Genomic DNA, 20,709 nt, shown 5'->3' on the forward strand with positions numbered 1-20,709 from the left:
TTTTTTACAAAAAATATTTTATGAACCGCTCTAGTGAGGCCGTTCTTTTGTGTGCGGGATGTAGGAACTTTTCATTGCATGATTAATATTTGATTTTTTTTATATATAAAAAAGGGAGCCAGAGCAAAAAACCAAAAAGAGGACAAAATCTCTTGCTTTTTTTTAAAAAAAGTTTCTTTTCCCACCTTTTTTCAGAGAGGATTTTTGAAAAACACCAGGAAATATGAGTCAAAGAAACAGTGTTTTGAACGCGTTATAAACATGCGACACCAGAGGGCGATGGAGAGCAAAGAATTTTTTTGATGCGATTTTCCAAAGCGGTTTTTCCGCATCTTTTGTCATAACGATTTAATTTCCGACTTGCTTATAGCGTGTTTTCCCGCCTGCGTGTTTAGATCTAGTCAGAGTTTGGTTTCGAAAGGCACCTTGTAGATTTCCTGCACAGAGATCCCCAAGATACAATTAGGGGTGCTAAAAAATAAAATAAAAATACCTTAAAGCCAGTATAACTTATACCATTTAGGATTCAAGGTGCTTGCTAAAATAATTGTTCTTTCTTCACTGCTGAAACAAGAACTGTCCTCTGTTTTTTGCAATTCGAGCTGTTTTTCGGGTACCCACAGTGCCGAAGCAAAAGTCTCTTTAGGGCTGCCGCAATTCGAGAAGTAAAAATCCGGACACAAAAAAATGTGTTTTTGGGGGGTTGTTGAGCTTCCCGGTTCTGTTTGCAAAACCCCAGGCATTTTGCTGATTTTTCAAAAAATGAAGCATGATTCCCCCTGGATGCTAAATTTTGTCGCTGGAATTCTGGACATGTCCGGAAAAAACCTGGACTTTTGACAACCCTATTTTTCTTTTTCCTGACCAGAAGCAGATGGCCTGGACATCTTGCGAGATGCTCAAGTTGTCTTATACCTGCCCAGGAAGAAAATATTTAAAAGTTACAAAGCTGAGAAAACGGAGAAAGCTTTTTCCTGTTTATTCAGCCTACTGGAAGCAGCCGACGGACCACTGCGGAATAATATTTTTAACCAGGCTTTGAATAAATGTGCCATTAATACGGTTTGGAACTGTGTTATCATCTTCCTTAGCAGAGTGCGCAAGCCACTGTTCTGAATCCTGCTTTTTCTAGAGGGTACGGGGGCGATTCTGAATTCTCCTTCTAATAGGGTAGGGGGCTATTCTGAATTCTGCCTCTAATAGGGTAGGGGGCTACTGTATTCTGTATTCTGCTTTTTATAGGGTAGGGGGCTATTCTGAATTCTGCCTTTGTGTGTTTCTGCTTTAGAGAGTTAACCAGGACTGTCCTTTTACGGCCAGGGGTCAGCAAACCTTTTCAGCCGGGGGCCGGTCCACCGTCCCTCCGACCTTGTCGGAGGCCGGACTATATTTTGGGGGGAAATGAACTAATTCCTATGCCCCACAAAGAACCCAGAGATGCATTTTAAATAAAAGGACACATTCTACTCGTGTAAAAACACGCTGATTCCCGGACCGTCCGCCGGCTGGATTGAGAAGGCGATTGGGCCGGATCCGGCCCCCGGCCCTCAGTTTGCCTACCCATGTTTTACGCCGTCAGCCGTAAAACGGAGGTAAAACCGAGGAACGAAAAGCCCCAAAAACTCACTGGTGCTGCTGCAAGTCTATTTCGGGCCACGCTCCCATGGAGATCAACTGTTCTTCCAGTTGCACGATGCGCAGGCCAATGTACCCCGAGGAAAGGAGTAGGACCACAACCCTGAAACCGAGATATCAGAATATTAAGATTTTATAAGAGCGTCTCCAGTCTCTCTCTCGCAGGCTAAACATACCCAGGTCCTTCGACTGTTCCTCATCAGGCTAAGGTTTCCAGACTCACGATTACCTCTATCTTTGTCACCACACTCTGAGTATAAATTGCACACTGTATTAATTGATATTGTTTTTAACATTAGTGACCATGTGATGATTTTAGCCTATGAATTTTATTGTTTAATGTTTTTATTTGTACATTGGGGTATTTTTATAGCTTTGTTTAGAGTACATAATATAAATGTTTTAAGTCTTTTTTTAATCAATTCAGTATATTTTCTTTTAATTGTCAAATAATTCTGTGTACATTGCAGCAGCCTTTGGCTATGTGCAATAAAACTGAATGAGACTGAGACTCTCGATTACATTGGTTCCTCAGTGGAATGGGAAAAAATGAAGCCATTGTGGCTAACAGCGATTGGCAATTTTATCCTCCAGCCAATGGGACAATCGTCTTAATTTTTCTTCTAGGTAAAGGTAAAGGGACCCCTGACCATTAGGTCCAGTCGTGGCCGACTCTGGGGTTGTGGCGCTCATCTCGCTTTCCTGGCCGAGGGAGCCGGCGTACAGCTTCCGGGTCATGTGGCCAGTATGACTAAGCTGCTTCTGGTGAACCAGAGCAGCACATGGAAACGCCGTTTACCTTCCCGCCGGAGCGGTACCTATTGATCTACTAGCACTTTGACGTGCTTTTGAACTGCTAGGTTGGCAGGAGCAGGGACCGAACAACAGGAGCTCACCCCGTCATCGCGGGGATTCGAACTGCCGACCTTCTGATCGGCAAGTCCTAGGCTCTGTGGTTTAGACCACAGTGCCACCCGCGTCCCACCAATAAGTCTTCTAGTAGCAGCCAAAAGTTTAGTAGGGAAGGGGCCAAGAGGTGGATGCAACAAGCTGCGTGGCTTCGTGGAATCGTAGAATTTCAGAGCCAGAAGGGAACCCAAAGGTCATCTATCCCAACCCGCTTTCAGTGCAGGAATCACAACAGAAACCTGGCCCACTCACAAGCAGAGATAGATGAGGATGACAGTGTTGAGGGGGCTGAGGTGAACCTTCCAGCTCCGCCAGGACTTTGTGGATCCTCCTGGAAAGAAAAAGAGGTGCTATTATTATTAATATTGTTATTATTTAATTATTAAAAAGGCCTGGGAAAAGACATATGAATTTATTTATTTTTTGGACACAGAATTGATCTTTGCCTCCATGGACAGCTGTGGGTCCAAAATGACTCCCAGGCTGCGCACCTGGTCCTTCGGGGGCACAGTTACCCCATTCTGGATCACAGAGGACCTTCACCGCCTTCACTGGTTCTGATTTAAAGGAGAGGTAGAGCTGGTGTCATCTGCATACTGATGAACACCCAGCCCAAAAAACTCTGATATCCCACAATTGAATACAATTCAATTGGTCTCTTTATGGCTGAGAGTCTCTCTCTCTGGCCTTTGGATTGCAATGCCCAGTTTGGCTGGCGAAAAAGAGGGTTCAGGAGAATTTGGAGAGGGCGGTTTGCAAAACGGCGAGGAAAGCCACTCACCTCTGTTTGCTGCCGCCCGGTGCGGTTCGATAGCTGCCGTCGGGGGGCTCCGGGTCCTATCTGCCCCGTCTGCAAAAGAAGACGGTTAAGGCTTTTTATTAAAAATAAAATTTAAAGTTGCATTTCACCCTCTCAACAACCCTGTGAGGGAGGTCAGCCTGAAAGCGAGGTATTGGCCCAGTGCCGGATTTACGTATAAGCTAAACAGGCTATGGGATTGCGGGTGGTGCTGTGGGTTAAACCACAGAGCCTAGGACTTGCCGATCAGAAGGTTGGCGGTTCGAATCCCCGCAATGACGGGGTTAGCTCCCGTTGCTCGGTCCCTGCTCCTGCCAACCTAGCAGTTCGAAAGCACGTCCAAGTGCAAGTAGATCAATAGGTACCGCTCTGGTGGGAAGGTAAACGGCGTTTCCGTGCGCTGCTCTGGTTCGCCAGAAGCGGCTTAGTCCTGTTGGCCACATGACCCGGAAGCTGTACGCCGGCTCCCTCGGCCAGTAAAGCGAGATGAGCGCCGCAACCCCAGAGTCGGCCACGACTGGACCTAATGGTCAGGGGTCCCTTTACCTTTAAACAGGCTATAGCTTAGGGCCCCATTCTCTTAGCCCCCCCCCAAATTAAAGGGATGTGCAAAATATAAGATAAAAATAAAATAAAATAAAACCTACATCCAGTAACAGTGTTTTGTGTTGTGTAGGCTCCTAGGATGTGCGGTAAGTCATGGGCTTGTATTAACTACGGTTTTGATCCACTTTTAAAATGAGGCTGCATTTTAAATTGTATTTTAACCTGTATTTTAAATTGTGTTTTTTTGTCCCCCATTATGTTTTTATTGTAATTTTACTGGTGTCAGCCACCCTGAGCCCGGCTCTGGCCGGGGAAGGCGGAGTATAAAAAAAATTTATTATTATTATTACAATTGCATCTCTTTATAACACTCAATTTCTCATTAATAAAGCTATTTCTAATTATTAGTAGTTTGCATCATATACTTGCACCTCTTATTATTTCATTTTATAGTTCTGGAGACTAGATGATGAGCCTTTGGAAACTGTTTCTAAAGCAACTTTTGTCATTGCCAAATTTCAATGTGTTTGCATTATTAAGTTTGTTATGGATAAAAAAATCATTTTAAGTTGGAGCTTAATAATTATTTCCCTATTAATATGCTTCTTCTTAACTGTATTTCACTATTAATATACTTCTCCTTAATTGTATTCCAATGACTTTGATAAAATACATATTTTGTGATGTGCAAATGGCTTTAGATGCCTATTAGGTCCATAAATCACCACCCTGGATTTAAGATTAAAATGGAACGTGAATTGGAAATACATAATGGAATATGAAGGACAGAAATAGGGGGAAGAAGGGACCTAACTGATGACAAAGAGTGTCAACTTAATGGGATTAAATGTGATGCAATTTGAGACGGATTTGTTAAAAATTCGGAAAACCAATAAAAATTATTTGGAGGGGGGGAATACTAAAATGGATTAAAATTACTTTCTAAGCAATGGGGCAGGTTTGTCTAAACAGTAATGCTTTCAGCAGGCGGCAAAAAAACTACTGCGAAGGCACCTGCTTAATATCACTAGGCGGGGAGTTCCAAAGGTTAGACGCTGAACTTTGTATCAAATAAACAGAAATGACCCAGTTCTCACCAGGCTCTTCCGGGAGGGTTTCGTCCAGGGGGGGCGTCCGGCTGCTGTCCAGCTCCTTTGGGGTCTGCGAGGGGAACGAAAATGGAGAGAGGTTGAGAATGATAGAGGGGGATTTTGGTTGCATCCAGACACCTAGGTTAGTGTTGCATGCTCTGAACGGCAGCAGCTGCTGACCAGGGTTTTGTCAGGCAGGAGTTTCTCCCAATCTTGGCAGTGCCCGATTTACATCTAAGCTAAACAAGCTATAGCTTAAAGGTAAAGGTAAAGGGACCCCTGACCATTAGGTCTAGTCGTGGCCGACTCTGGGGTTGCGGCGCTCATCTCGCTTTACTGGCCGAGGGAGCCAGCGTACAGCTTCCGGGTCATGTGGCCAGCAGGACAAAGCCGCTTCTGGCGAACCAGAGCAGTGCACGGAAACGCCGTTTACCTTCCCGCCGGAGCGGTACCTATTTATCTACTTGCACTGGTGTGCTTTCGAACTGCTAGGTGGGCAGGAGCAGGGACCGAGCAACGGGAGCTCACCCCGTCATGGCGGGGATTCGAACCGCTGACCTTCTGATTGGCAAGTCCTAGGCTCTGTGGTTTAACCCACAGCGCCACCTGGTCCCCATCTATAGCTTAGAGCCCCAAAAAAATTTAAAGGGAAAAAACCTGGATGTACATTTTCAAAATAGGAGATAAAAAATAGATGAAATAAAACCTACATCCAGCAACAGTGTTTTGTGTTGTGTCGGCTCCTAAGATTTAAGTCATGGGCCCCGCCTGCTAGCCTGCTCCCTAAAACACCACTGGTTTGCTCCTTTCTATATATAGGGTGCCTGTCTATATATTTGTTGTTGTTTAGTCATTTAGTCGTGTCCGACTCTTCATGACCCCCTGGACCAGAGCACGCCAGGCCCTCCTGTCTTCCACTGCCTCCTGCAGTTTGGTCAGAGTCATGTTTGTAGCTTCGAGAACACTGTCCAACCATCTCGTCCTCCGTCGTCCCCTTCTCCTTGCGTCCTCCATCTTTCCCAACATCAGGGTCTTTTCCAGGGAGTCTTCTCTTCTCCTGAGGTGGCCAAAGTCTCGGAGCCTCAGCTTCAGGATCTGTCCTTCCAGTGAGCACTCAGGGCTGATTTCCTTCCGAATGGAGAGGTTGGATCTTCTTGCAGTCCATGGGACTCTCAAGAGTCTCCTCCAGCACCAGAATTCAAAAGCATCCATTCTTTGGCGATCAGCCTTCTTGATGGTCCAGCTCTCACTTCCATCCATCACTACTGGGAAAACCAGAGCTTGAACTATACGGACCTTTGTGGGCAAGGTGATGTCTCTGCTTTTTAAGACGCTGTCTAGGTTTGTCATTGGTTTTCTCCCAAGAAGCAGGCGTCTTTTAATTCCGTGGCTGCTGTCACCATCTGCAGTGATCATGAAGCCCAAGAAAGTAAAATCTCTCACTGCCTCCATTTCTTCCCCTTCTATTTGTCAGGAGGTGATGGGACCAGTGGCCATGATCTTCGTTTTTTTGATGTTGAGCTTCAAACCATATTTTGCGCTCTCCTCTTTCACCCTATATATAGGGAGCCTAAAATATCCCTGGTTTGCTCCTTTCTATATATAGGGTGCCTACATTCTGCATGGACTGGTTGCAGGGCAACATGGGCAAATGGCTTGAGATACCTATGAGGTCCATAAATCACCATATAGCATATATTATTATATAACCAGGTGCCCTACACCTGTAGCCTTTCGATCCTAATAATTCCTAATCCCAAAATGATGGCTGAGCACACAAAAGACAGAAAACCCAGCTCCTTACCAGGGAAATCTTAAGCAACTGGTCCGAAAGGTTGTGCGCTGCGGTTGGGCTGTTGTTGTGACTGCCGTCCTAGAGGAAGCAGACGAGAAATCAAAGAGAAGGGCCCCCCAAAAGTCATCTATCCCAACCCCCCGTGAGATACATAGCTGTAGCTAAGACGGTCCGGATTTCCTAATTTCAGGACTGTGGAATATCTTTAATAATAATAAATATTATTATTATTATTATTATTATTATTATTATTATTATTATTAAATTCCAATCCATCTATAGCAGGGGTCAGCAAACTTTTTCAGCAGGGGGCCGGTCCCCTGTCCCTCAGACCTTGTGGGGGGCCGGACTATATTTTGAGGGGGGAAATGAACCAATTCCTATGCCCCACAAATAACCCAGAGATGCATTTTAAATAAAAGCACACATTCTACTCACATACAAACACCAGGCAGGCCCCACAAATAACCCAGAGATGCATTTTAAATAAAAGGGCACATTCTACTCATGTAAAAACATGCTGATTGGAACAGATTAATCTGTTTTGCATTACTTCCTTTGGGAAAGTGCTGTCTTGGTTTTGGAACGCTTTGGTTTTGGAACAGATTAAGTTTGAGAACCAAGCTACCACGGTATTACAATTCCGCCCCATCTTTTCTCCAACAAAAGTTCTTGCTCCCTCCATTTTTTTCCTGGGTAGAGGTAATGTTGGTCACAAGGACTAGAAACTTAGGTTCTTTTAAAAAATGAAAGGAAGATGGTATCTTCCTGAGATTTTGAATCTTGGCACCACATCGAGGTGTGTGTGTGTCCCGGCAGAGAACCAAGGTACCACTTTATTATTATTATTATTATTATTATTATTATTATTATTATTATTAATTACCTGGAGGTGTTTGCAGATGGAGCGCAGGACCTGGTAAACGGTTTCCCGGGAGCGAAGAGACCCAAACAGGAACTGCAGAGTGGGAAGAAGGGGTAGGATAAAATAAAGTAAGATCACAGCCTTCATCCCGTGGAACAAAACAGACCCCTCAATCTCATATTTTGCGTTCCTTTCCAATGGAGAGGCAGCCTAGCCTTCCACACAGAAATAACACCCCATAATAGATCAGAAAGCATGCTAGAGGAAAAGCCCGGGCAAACAGGACTAGAACCTTGCTGGGGGTTTTTAAAAAATGGGATTCTTAGGAGGCTGAAATGTTCGGAGTTTCCGTCAGGGCCAACATACAAATACTGCAAATCGCCTTGTGAGCCTCAGATGGAGGGGAGTATATCAGTTCAATAAAGAACCGTAATTTAAATCACATTCAATGCACACTTAAAAGCATTTCCCCAGGACCTGTTGCTTCAGCTAAGGGCTGCTATGCGTCCAGAATTTCCCGGACATAACCCTCGTAAACGGCGTCCGGATGGAGATTGCTGAGATGCCCGGGGAAATCTGGACATAGCAAAAGTGTAAAGGTAAAGGGACCCCTGGCCATTAGGTCCAGTCGTGGCCGACTCTGGGGTTGCGGCGCTCATCTCGCTTTACTGGCCGAGGGAGCCAGTGTCCAGCTTCCGGGTCATGTGGCCAGCAGGACTAAGCCACTTCTGACGAACCAGAGCAGCGCACGGAAACGCTGTTTACCTTCCCACCAGAGTGGTACCTATTTATCTACTTGCACTTTGATGTGCTTTTGAACTGCTAGGTTGGCAGGAGCAGGGACCGAGCAACGGGAGCTCACCCCGTCATTGCAGGGATTCGAACTGCCGACCTTCTGATCGGCAAGTCCTAGGCTCTGTGGTTTAACCCACAGCGCCACTCACGTCCCTGGTGAAAGTGTAGTTTTCCTTTTTAAAAAATAGCTCGGAAACTCTTCTTTTCATTATTGATTTTGAGATTTTGCTCAACGAAAAGCGCAACAGCTTTCGGCAAAACTAGGAAAAATGACTTTGCGAACCCAGCCCTGCCCCGGAATCCACTGACACAGCCAGGGCCAGATTTAGTTTTGACGAGGCCCTAAGCTCCTGAAGGTAACGGGGCCCTTTCTATGTCCAGCTGTCCTTTGTCAACAACAAATTGTCACTGTTTTTTGTGTATTGAATATATGCTATATGGCAATTGATGGACCTATTAGGTATCTCAAGCCATTTGCCCATGTTGCCCTGCAACCAGTCCATGCAGAATGTAGGCACCCTATATATAGAAAGGAGCAAAAGAGTGATATTTTAGGGAGCAGGCGGAGTTCATGACTTACATCCTAGGAGCCTACACAACACAAAACACTGTTGCTGCATGTAGGTTTTTTAATCTATGTTGGAAATGTGCATCCAGTTTTATTTTCCCTTTAAATTTTTTGGGGGTCCCCCAAGAGAGTGGGGGGGGCATGGGTGGCGCTGTGGGTTAAACCACAGAGCCTAGGGCTTGTCGATCAGAAGGTCAGCGGTTTGAATCCCCGCGACGGGGTGAGCTCCCGTTGCTCGGTCCCTGCTCCTGCCAACCTAGCAGTTCGAAAGCATGTCAAAGTGCAAGTAGATAAATAGGTACCGCTCTGGTGGGAAGGTAAACGGCGTTTCCGTGCGCTGCTCTGGTTCGCCAGAAGCGGCTTAGTCCTGCTGGCCACATGACCCGGAAGCTGTACGCCGGCTCCCTCGGCCAATAAAGCGAGATGAGCGCCGCAACCCCAGAGTTGGTCACGACTGGACCTAACGGTCAGGGGTCCCTTTACCTTTAAGAGAGTGGGGTCCTAAGCTAGAGATTGTTGAGCTTATACATAAATCTGGCGGTGCTCGGCTCTCACCTTTTCTCCATCCGACGTCCGGATGCAAACAGCGTTGGGTACCAGCAAGGCTGTGTTGGCCTTTTTGAGGATGCTGATGGATGGAACTGGGATGACGACCTGTCGGTCCGGGAAAAGGAGAGAGAGAGAGAGAGAGAGAGAGAGAGAGAGAGAGAGAGAGAGAGAGAGAGAGAGAGAGAGAGATGAGGGACAGGGAAGCACAGGATATGACCCGACGTGGTTCATGGGGAAACGGTATCTTTATACTACAGAGAGAGACCACAAGACTATGTTAACGGAGAAATCTGAGGGCTCCCTTGGACAAAAAACAAGGACACCAGCCAGGAATACCAGAGCAAAACAGCAGCCAGTAGGGCTTGGTCTTTATTGAAGACGGTCGCGACAGGACTCCCACCTGCCACCAGGTGGAACAAGATGGAAGCCCCAAACAAGAGAGAACCCAAACTTTTATTAGCTGCTGATCCCCATGTTACAGCCCCCAAACTACATCACTCATACATCATGAAAGGGGAGGTCTGGTGGCCGTAATCTGAGCATCCTGGACCCTGCCCCATGGTTCCCCTTGGCCTCCACCAAACACCTATCAAGTGGAACAAAAGAGATATTTACATTGCCCTGTTTCCCAGCCAAGTTCATCACACCCTTTTGTCTTCATCTGGGCTTGTTATTTCTGGCATGGCTACCTGTCTGGCACTCAGGTATCAGGATGCCAGGGATTATCACTCAGGCAGAGGGGCTGCTGAGGAGCTGAGCTCACATGTCTATAGGAATTTCTGAAGTTTTCCTAGTGAGCCAGTACATAGAGACATTGATCAATGAATTCTTATATTTGGTATCGTGCAGCAAAGGCCCTTTGAATAGATAGGAAGAAACTGCGACGAAGTGTTTTGTGGGGACAAATCACAAAAGTCACAAAAGCGATTGTGCGGAGTTTGGTAGTGGGCTGCATGTGCATGACATCTGCTGGAGGGGCAAACCCACTCCCAACCTATACGTAAGTTCCTGCAACAACTATAAGAAGAGCTTATGGCGTCCCGCAACATTATCCCAGCTAGCTTTTGTCTAGGCAACAAAGGGAAGGATCCGCAGATCCTCAACCCAGGGGCCGGATCCGGCCCGATCGCCTTCTCAATCCAGCCCGCGGACGGTCCGGGAATCAGCGTGTTTTTACATGAGTAGAATGTGTGCTTTTATTTAAAATGCATCTCTGGGTTATTTGTGGGGCATAGGAATTTGTTCATTTCTTTTTTCCAAAATATAGTCCGGCCCCCCACAAGCTCTGAGGGACAGTGGAACGGCCCCCTGCTGAAAAAGTTTGCTGACCCCCTGCTTTAACCTTGGCCCGAGAGCCCTTACCTTAACTTCCCGGTGTACCATGCTGCAGTAGAAGCAGACGTGATTTTCGGATATATATAGGCGGCCGTGATAAGGTACCTCCCGTTGCCAGGCGCACGAAAAAGCTGTGAGGGGGAAAACCAGGAAGGAAGGGTTGGCGAAGAAGCTGCCACAATTCTCAGCATAGCTGTCAACTGTCCCTTATTTGGCGGGACAGTCCCTTATCCCAGCGCCGTGTCCCGCTGCTGTCCCTTATTGATGATGTCCCTTAAATTTCCCGGGTTTCAGAGGAAGCAGCTCCTCTCCCTCCCTCCCTCCCTGCCGGCCAGGGAGGAGGGAGGCTCCAACTGTGTTGCTTGGCTGCATTGCTCACCCAATAAGGAGTCTAAGAACGACTGGGGGGTGGAGCTTGCATGCCTTGTGCCAATCAAATCGGCCGCGTTGCCTGGGGACTCGCCTTTGCTCAGCGCTTCCCAGCGGAGAGGTGACGGTGGTTTTCCTTGCTGCGTCCCCTTTGCCGGGTTGCTGCGCTGTGGGAACCACCGCTTGAGGCTTCGTTTGGCTGCTGGCTGGGCTTTCTGCCTTTGGCTCGGAGGGGCTCAGAAGTCGAACATACCTGTGCCCCTAGCAAAATCCCTTATTTTGGCTGCTGATCCCTTATTTCCGAGGCTGCTGGTCCCTTATTTTCAAATCTGTAAGTTGACAGCTTTGGTCCTCAGTGTGGCAACCAGGGTTGGGCCCCACGGGAGGAGCAGGTTGCATGCAAACTCCTCCTAACTTCTCTTCGTTTTGCACAAAGCACGGAGAAGCGAAATAATAGCGGCGGCTGCACACCCTCCAAGATTTTTGTCAGTGCCTAAATGATATTGAAGGGACGCGGGTGGCGCTTTGTGTTAAACCACAGAGCCTAGGACATGCCGATCAGAAGGTTGGTGGTTTGAATCCCCGCAATGACGGGGTGAGCTCCCATTGCTCGGTCCCTGCTCCTGCCCACCTAGCAGTTCGAAAGCACGTCAGAGTGCAAGTAGATAAATAGGTACCGCTCTGGCGGGAAGGTAAACAGCATTTCCGTGCGCTGCTCTGGTTCACCAGAAGCGGCTTAGTCCTGCTGGCCACATGACCCGGAAGCTGTACGCCGGCTCCCTCGGCCAATAAAGCGAGATGAGTGCTGCAACCCCAGAGGTGGCCGCGACTGGACCTAATGGTCAGGGGTCCCTTTACCTTTAAATGATATCGAGCATTGGAACAACTTGGCCACAATAAGGAAATTTTGCCCATGGCATGACTGTTTTCCACCTTCCCATTCCGACTCTCTGGCACCCTCTCTACACACAGTGTGGTGTAGTGGTTAAGAGCGGTAGTCTCGTAATCTGGTGAACCGGGTTCGCTTCCCCACTCCTCCACCTGCAGCTGCTGGGTGACCTTGGGCCAGTCACACTTCTCCGAAGTCTCTCAGCCCCACTCACCTCACAGAGTGTTTGTTGTGGGGGAGGAAGGGAAAGGAGAATGTGAGCCGCTTTGAGACTCCTGAAGGGGAGTGAAAGGCGGGATATCAAATCCAAACTCTTCTTCTTCTTCTTCTCTCTGCCTAACCTAGCAATTCCAAAATATAGACATGCTTTGACTCTTGTGAGATTGAATGTCTTGCCCTCGGCTGGACTTGAGGGACAATTCCAGCAGATCCCACACGAAAAACGTCCCTGTGGAGACGGCCGTCCCGAATCGGTGGCGCATGCCCTTCTGGCTTGCCCTCTTGATAAAGACTTGAGGAATGAGATTATCACCCCTCTTTTATCGTCCATTCCGGGTCGCCCAGCCACTGCCCCAGGGTCCTTTCTCTTGGCAGATCAAGATGAACTGGTGACGGCAAAGGTGGCAAGGTTTTTCGCTGGGGCAATCAGAATATGATCCACGATTTGACCATTGATTCGAAGCCCTCAAATGTGTTTTATATAATTGACTTTTTATTTCTATTCTTTGCATATCGTAGTGTTGCTTTATTGCTATGGCCGATGGCTGGTGCAAATGAAGATTAATTAATTAGTTCAAGCACTTACTCTGCAAGAGTTCTTCCTCCTCAGAGAAGTCTTTGAACACCCTTCGGAAGTTGAGAGCGTGTTTCACCAACTGCGGAAAGGGGAGAGAGAGAGAGAGACAGGTTATCTGTTTAGCCCTGATTCGGGTCAGCTGAGATTCCTGCAGTTCAGGATTCTACGATTCTACAATACTTATTAAGGACCGGAAACTTCTGACGGACTTTTAGCGTGAAAGAGAAAATGAACTCGTAACAGATGGATTTGAAGATTGGGGGGTGGGAATTACTGGCTTATAGAAAACAGAACAGATGGATGTTAAGGTGTGAATACTATATTTAACAGACAGAGAACCAGAAGTCTTTTTGTCGTTTATCTTCTCTTTTTTCTTCCCTCCCTTCTTCCCTAACTACGGCAGGGACTTATGGCCTTTTTGGTGGTGGCTCCCCGGTTGTGGAACACTCCCCACCCGTCTCAATCGCTATGAACTTTCAGGTTTTGAAGGGGGAAGGAATGGGTTTCTGTGCAGTCAGTCTGAAACAGGCCCCAAAATCCGCATTTTTCCTTCTCCAAGAGAGCATTTCTAAAATGCATTAACTTGAGCTCTTGAGCCAATGTATAAACAGAAAGCCAGCTGTATAAACAAGTGCTCAAAGCCCTCTCCTTTATCAGTCCGGGACGGCAATGAATGGCCTTGCCAGTTCCGAGTGGAGCAGGGATGGCACGTCTGGGTCTTATCTTACATCCTGACCACAAAAGACGCACAGACCTTGTCAGGTCTGACAAGAGACCCGGGAACGGCGCCAGGAGTGCCCTTAGAGTTGATGACCTCCTGCCCCAAGATAAGAGTATAGGAACAAGAACAAGCTTTTATGGTCAAGAATACCAGAACAGGAATATCTGTTTATGGATGTCAACTTACGTGTATAAGCTGACGTGGTTGGATTCCTGGGGAAGGGGGGAGAGGGTGCCTGGAGGATATATATACTGCATGAAATCTCTCATTTCTTTAGACTTGCTGTGAACTGACCACGCAAGTGCTTTCTGCTATCCGGAGAGCAGAATAAACTCTTTCTCTGAATCAACCTCGGTGTCATTTGACTCCTTCCTCCCTGTTCTGGGAGCAACGTTCACCGTACCATCAGTAGAGTCTAATAAGGCTACAGTTTGAAATGGTAGATGTGTCAGCCGCTCTGCGGAATCAGGGCACGATAGAAAGTCTATTATTCATCCCTGCACTGAAAGGGGGTTGGATTGCATGACCACTGGGGTTCCCTTTGAACTCTACGATTATACAAAGTAGTTAATAACTAGAAATCAGAGCAGTCGGAAAAGGCTCTCTCTGCCAGCCAAGCTTACATTGGAGTCTGAATTCCTGTTCTGCGCAGAGGCCAAAATTTCTTTCTCGGCCTCTTTGGGGTAAGACGGATCGTAGGTTTTGGATCTAAAAGGAACGAGAGAAACAGAGTTGCTCTTATATATTGGATGATAAGAGGAAAATATTGTTGAGAATCTATAAATTACTGTTGGCACATCAAGGATGAGGAGGTCAAAGAGATGATGTTACAATGGGCTAAAGATTTTGGAGTTAATATTCAGTTAGAATCCTGGGAAAGGTTGTGGAAGGAAGGCATTGATTTTATTGAAGAAAATGTTATGAAAATGATGTACAGATGGTATCTAACACCATCTAAACTAGCTAAAAGGTTACCAGACGTCCCCATTTCCCAGGGACAGTCCCTGGATTTATAAATCAGTCCCCTGTCAAAATCCATCAGACCCGAAATTGTTTAAAATTATAGACCGATTTCTCTGTTGAATAAAGACTATAAAATTTTTACTGGGGTCTTAGCCAATAGGATGAAAATCATTTTTAAAAAGAATTATAAGGAAAGACCAAAAAATGAAATCCAGAAACAATGGAAATGTTTAAATGATTATTTATGTAGACAAGGATAAAATGTAAAGTATCGGTTGCGTTTAGAATAGATTTATGAGAGATTTAGAAAACCTATTGATTAGAATATTTGTGTGAGATTGTATGGGGAAAATATGGAATAACAGATACAGTCTTGCTTAAAATGTATATAGGAAGTGCAGTGTCAGCGATGGAAGTCAATCAATGAAATGTTATTAATATTTTCATATTGAGATATTTGTAGAATAAATTTGAAAGAAATTCTTCCAACTTTTCTCTCTATTTCTTCTTTTTTTCTTTTCTGCTTTTGTTCTTTTTTATATGTGTGTGTTTATCTGAAATATATATGTATGTATGTATTTGCAATATTTTGCTTATATTTTGTAATAATTATGTTTAATAAATTAATAAATTTTTAAAAAGGAAAAGAAAAGTGTCTCCAGAATCATTGGGCTTTCAAGGTCAGCACCAACACTTTGAATTGTGCTCAGAAACGCACTGGGAGCCAATGCAGATCTCTCAGGACCAGTGTTATGTGGTCTCAGTGGCCGCTCCCAGTCCCCAGTCTAGCTGCCGCATTCTGGATTAATTGCAGTTTCTGGGTCACCTTCAAAGATAGCCCCACGTAGAGCGCATTGCAGGAGTCCAAGTGGGAGATAACCAGAGCATGCACCACTCTGGTGAGACAGTCTGCGGGCAGGGAGGGTCTCATCCTGCGTACCAGGTGCAGCTGCCCTGGACACAGAACTGACCTGCGCCTCCATGGACAGCTGTGAGTCCAAAATGACCCCCAGGCTGCGCACCTGGTCCTTCAGGAGCACAGTCACCCCATTCAGGACCAGGGAGTCCCCCACACCTGCCCGCCCCCTCTCCCCCAAGAACAGTCCTTCTGTCTTGTCAGGATTCAACCTCAATCCGTTAGCCGCCATCCATCCTCCAACCGCCTCCAGACACTCACACAGGATCTTCACTGGTTCTGATTTAAAGGAGAGGTAGAGCTAGGTATCATCTGCTCTTAAGTACGTTGGAGGTCAAACACACAAGCGGTTCAGAGCCTCTCTTTTTGCCAAAACTCACCGCGAAAGGGGCGGATTGCCTCCATTCCTGGCTGCCTCACCGACCGTCTCCTCCAAACTCTGGGACTTTTTCTGCTCCGACATCCTTCGCTTGCTTTTCCTTTGTTTTCCGGAGATTTCCGTCAGGCAGCTGGGAAGGAGCAAGAGATTCCCTGATTAATTATGTTGCTTCACACATCCCCAACCCCAACTGACACTTCCTCCTCAGACACCGTCACCGTCGCTGCTGATCCACCCATCCTTGCTCCTGCGCCCATTTCACAGACGGGCACAAGAGAGGCAGAGACTTAAGCAAGGCAGGAGGTGGCGAAAGAGCCCCTCGTCTGGCCTTGAACCAATCTGGATAAGTTCAAAATGGCATGCCTTCAACGCGTCTCCGAAACGGAGGCGAGGAATTTTATTTTCATTGAGATTGCAGGAGGATAAATTTCCCCTTTTCGGCTCACCTCACTCCAGTGCTTTGCCGTGCAATGCAATCCCTCTCTAGCCTGTCATCAGTCAGAATTTAATGAGATTATTTCCCTCCCCTTCCCTATAATTAGCCGCGTGCCGATGGAAACAGCCGCACCCCGATACAAAACCCGAGATTGCGATCGCTTTATGTAACGTCTCAGGTGATGAGGGAGTGGGTGGCATCTTGGTTTAACTTTTGGCCCTCCGCAAAGTGCCTGTTCCTGAGGGTGATCCGTAGAGCCTCCTCATCCAGGAGCAGTTTAGCACTAAATACTGCTTGCTGCGGGCAGCGGTTTACACAACAACGCAGGAAGACGGAAGAAGCTGCTTTTGGTATTTCGCAGAAATATCCGGCTGGACGCCGGTTCGCTTTTAGTCAGATAAGCCTCCGCGGCTGACGATTAAAGGTAAAGGGGCCCCTGACCATTAGGTCCAGTCGTGGCCAACTCTGGGGTTGCGGCGCTCATCTCGCTTTACTGGCCGAGGGAGCCGGTGTACAGCTTTCCCAACATCAGGGTCTTTCCCAACATCAGGGTCTTTCCCAGGGAGTCTTCTCTTCTCCTGAGGTGGCCAAAGTCTTGGAGCCTCAGCTTCAGGATCTGTCCTTCCAGTGAGCACTCAGGGCTGATTTCCTTCCGAATGGAGAGGTTTGATCTTCTTGCAGTCCATGGGACTCTCAAGAGTCTCCTCCAGCACCAGAATTCAAAAGCATCCATTCTCCGGCCATCAGCCTTCTTGATGGTCCAGCTCTCACTTCCATGCATCACTACTGGGCCACAGACTTCTAGGAACCCGCATTGTTGGGGGATTGGACTAGATGACTCCGATTCAACAATCTTATGGTTCTAACCCACAGAGGGGGGGTCTCTTCTTTCCCCAAGTGCCTGCCTGTTCAGTGGTAGACTGCCCTGAACTAGGAAGGTCTACTTTTAGCAGTAGAGAAAGGCTTTTGTCAGTAAAAGGAGCCGGCAAGGGGGTGTCCCTCCCGGGCTCCGAACTCGCTGTCACCTCTAACCATTGGTCCTGCTGGTTGCTGGGAGACGGGGCCTATTCTTATTATTGATTCAGTTCAAGGCGGCTCACAAACAAGAACATGCGCAGAGCCCGCGCGCCCGGCGCCAGCGTCCCAAAAGAACTGGGAGCGGAATCACTGGTGGGCTGGGAATGTCCCGTGCTGAGAGCCTGGCCAGGACGCCTGGGTCCCTTCTGGGATGCTGGGAGGGGCTTCGCATCGATTGGAAGCTGGAGATCTCTGGCAGAGCGCCAGGACACCTGGGTTCTTCTTGAGAGAAGATGGCAGGTTTATTTTTAGAGGGTTTTGAAATAGGAAAGGCGGAGGTGGGAGAGAGAGGGAGGGAGAGAGAGAGGGAGGGAGAGAGAGAGGGAGGGAGAGAGAGAGGAAGGAAGGAAGGAGGGAGGGAGGGAGAGAGAAAGAGTGAAAGAAAGAAAGAGGGGGAGAGAAAGAAAGGAAGGAAGGAAGGAAGGAAGGAAGGAAGGAAGGAAGGGAGGGAGGGAGGGAGGGAGGGAAAAAGAGTGAAAGAAAGAAAGAAAGAGGGGAGGAAAGAAAGAAGAAAGAAAGAAAGAAAGAAGAAAGAAAGAAAGAAAGAAAGGAAGGAAGGAAGGAAGGAAGGGAAGGAAGGAAGGAAAGGAAGGAAGGAAGGAAGGAAGAAAGGAGGGAGGGAGGGAGGGAGGGAGGGAGGGAGGGAGGGAAGGAAGGAAGGAAGGAAGGAAGGAAGGAAGGAGGGAGGGAGGGAGGGAGAGAAAAAGAGCGAAGAAAGAAAGAAAGAGGGAGGGGGAGAGAGAGGAAGGAAGGAAGGAAGGAAGGAAGGGAGAGAGAGAGAAGAAAAGAGCGAAAGCAGGAAAGAAAGGAAGGAAGGAACGAAGGAAGGAAGGAAGGAAGGAAGGAAGGAGAGAAAAAGAGCGAAAGAAAGAAAGAGAAAGAAAAAAAGAAAGAAAGAAAGAGGGAGAGGGGGAGAGAGAAGGAAGGAAGGAAGGAAGGAAGGAAGGAAGGAAGGAAGGAAGGAAGGAAGGAAGGAGGGGCTTGCCCCTAAACCCGGACGCCTGGGTTCTCCTCTCCCCTAAAGGAGGTTACTACCTGATGTCGGTCAAGGAGAGGCTGTCAGGTCCCGGGGCGACTCCGAGCTTGACCATCGCGGAGCCTCTTCAGATCCCGATGGCCGGCTCATGGGCGGAGAGAAGGGAGGCGCACGGACGCGAGGGAAGACCTTGAACCTTTCCCTCCGCCTCCTCCTCCTCCTCCCCGCGATGACTCCCGAAGCGAAGGGTGACGGCGGGCCACCTTGGACTCCTCCTCCTCTCACCTTCCTGCCCAGCACCCGGAGATGAGCCGGCGGCGGTTCTGAGTCACCCGTGAGAAGCGGAGCGACTCCGGATTAAGCGCCGAAGCGACTCAAACGGGTTCTTCCCCCATCCCTGGTCTAACAAATATACCGCAGGGATGTCCATCAGGTAGATCGTGATCTGGTAGATCTACCAGAAGATCACTGGACGTCTGCGGTGAAGCTGAACAACTGTGGCTCCCCTAAAAAAACCTCAACATTTTACCTTCTCCCTGAAAAAACTCAACAGCTTTGACCTGAACACCCCAAAAGGGGGTAGATCACTGCCAGTTTTTAACTCTGTGAGTAGATCGCAGTCTCTTGGGAGTTGGCCACCCCTGAAATAGAGGCAGTCCCAAGAAGGGATGTCCTTTCTGAACCCTCATCTTTCATACCCTCCAACATTTATCCGATGGAAATTGGCGAGTCCTATTCCATCCCCTCCAACGTTTCTCCCCTGAAGAGGGACGTCCTATTCCATCCCCTCCAACGTTTCTCCCATGAAAATAGGGACGTCCTTTGCCATCCCCTCCAACGTTTCTCCCCTGAAAATAGGGACGTCCTGTTTCATCCCCTCCAACGTTTCTCCCCTGAAAATAGGGACGTCCTATTCCATCCCCTCCAAATTTCTCCCCTGAAAATAGGGACGTCCTATTCCATCCCCTCCAACGTTTCTCCCCTGAAAATAGGGATGTCCTGTTCCATCCCCTCCAGCGTTTCTCCCCTGAAAATAGGGACGTCCTATTCCATCCCCTCCAAATTTCTCCCCTGAAAATAGGGACGTCCTATTCCATCCCCTCCAACGTTTCTCCCCTGAAAATAGGGATGTCCTGTTCCATCCCCTCCAAATTTCTCCCCTGAAAATAGGGATGTCCTACTCCATCCCCTCCAACGTTTCTCCCATGAAAATAGGGACGTCCTATTCCATCCCCTCCAACGTTTCTCCCATGAAAATAGGGACGTCCTACTCCATCCCCTCCAATGTTTCTCCCATGAAAATAGGGACGTCCTATTCCATCCCCTCCAACGTTTCTCCCCTGAAAACAGGGACGTCCTACTCCATCCCCTCCAATGTTTCTCCCCTGAAAATAGGGACGTCCTGTTCCATCCCCTCCAGCGTTTCTCCCCTGAAAAGAGGGACGTCCTATTCCATCCCCTCCAACGTTTCTCCCCTGAAAATAGGGACGTCCTATTCCATCCCCTCCAACATTTCTTCCCTGATTTCCAGCGGGGGTGGAATCATATCGACTGCAAGTGTGCCCCTTCCCCAAAATAGCGCAGCCACTTACAGCTTGCTCGGCCGCCCCAAGATGACATCTTCAGCAGCTTTGAGGTGGTCCATTTCTCACGCGGAAGAGCCGTCTTCCTCTTCCTCGCCTTCCTCTCCAGCCTTCTGCCCTCTGAACCTCCCCTCAGCTGCTTTTATCTGCAGGGAGGGTGAGAAAAGTCTGAAGTCCAACACCGTCCGGGATTCCACCTGCTGCCAGCAAGACCAGGAAGCTGTCGACTCCAAGGCGATTCGGAGCGCAAACATGACTTCTCCTCTGGCAGCCCAAGTTGCCTGGAGACAGACGTCCTTCAAACGGTTGCCGCGGCAACGGCATAGGGACTCCCTTTGGCGTGAAGGGAGGTTGCCGGCGCCTCCCCCACGTTGCCTCTGCTCTGTGGTACCCAAAGATGCTCTCCAGCTCCCCAAAAGTTGTCCGTCTTCCCAGTCCATCTTCTGCTTGCAGCAGAGATAAAGGTAAACCTAGACAGCATCTTAAAAAGCAGAGACATCACCTTGCCAACAAAGGTCCATATAGTTCAAGCTCTGGTTTTCCCAGTAGTGATGTATGGAAGTGAGAGCTGGACCATCAAGAAGGCTGATCGCCGGAGAATGGATGCTTTTGAATTCTGGTGCTGGAGGAGACCCTTGAGAGTCCCATGGACTGCAAGAAGATCAAACCTCTCCATTCTGAAGGAAATCAGCCCTGAGTGCTCACTGGAAGGACAGA

At 47.9% G+C, this 20,709-nt stretch overlaps 2 protein-coding genes across 3 annotated transcripts in view; one reads left to right on the plus strand and one right to left on the minus strand.

Annotated features, from left to right (window-relative positions):
• The window catches only part of RNF126 (ring finger protein 126), a 767,042-nt gene that overhangs the window by 378,219 nt on the left and 368,114 nt on the right, over positions 1–20,709 (plus strand). The window lies entirely within an intron of this gene.
• Positions 488–20,519, minus strand: LOC310753475 (GRAM domain-containing protein 2A-like). 2 transcript variants are annotated; one of them, XM_083594822.1, is made up of 13 exons: positions 20,002–20,519; positions 15,922–16,050; positions 14,286–14,370; positions 12,951–13,020; positions 10,915–11,018; positions 9,559–9,657; positions 7,662–7,733; positions 6,785–6,853; positions 4,987–5,050; positions 3,326–3,394; positions 2,797–2,875; positions 1,628–1,738; positions 488–915 (listed from the first exon to the last, which is right to left on the minus strand). In XM_083594822.1, exons 1-13 carry the CDS (start codon positions 20,052–20,054, stop codon positions 900–902), a joined length of 1,020 nt encoding a protein of 339 aa, XP_083450948.1. In that variant the 5' UTR covers positions 20,055–20,519; the 3' UTR covers positions 488–899. The 2 variants fall into 2 exon arrangements, with proteins under 2 accessions (XP_083450948.1, XP_083450947.1); XM_083594821.1 differs by lacking the exon at positions 20,002–20,519 and adding an exon at positions 18,469–18,673.

This window comes from Podarcis filfolensis (genome assembly GCF_964270895.1).
Source record: "Podarcis filfolensis genome assembly, chromosome: 18".
NCBI classification, from domain to species: Eukaryota; Metazoa; Chordata; class Lepidosauria; order Squamata; family Lacertidae; genus Podarcis; species Podarcis filfolensis.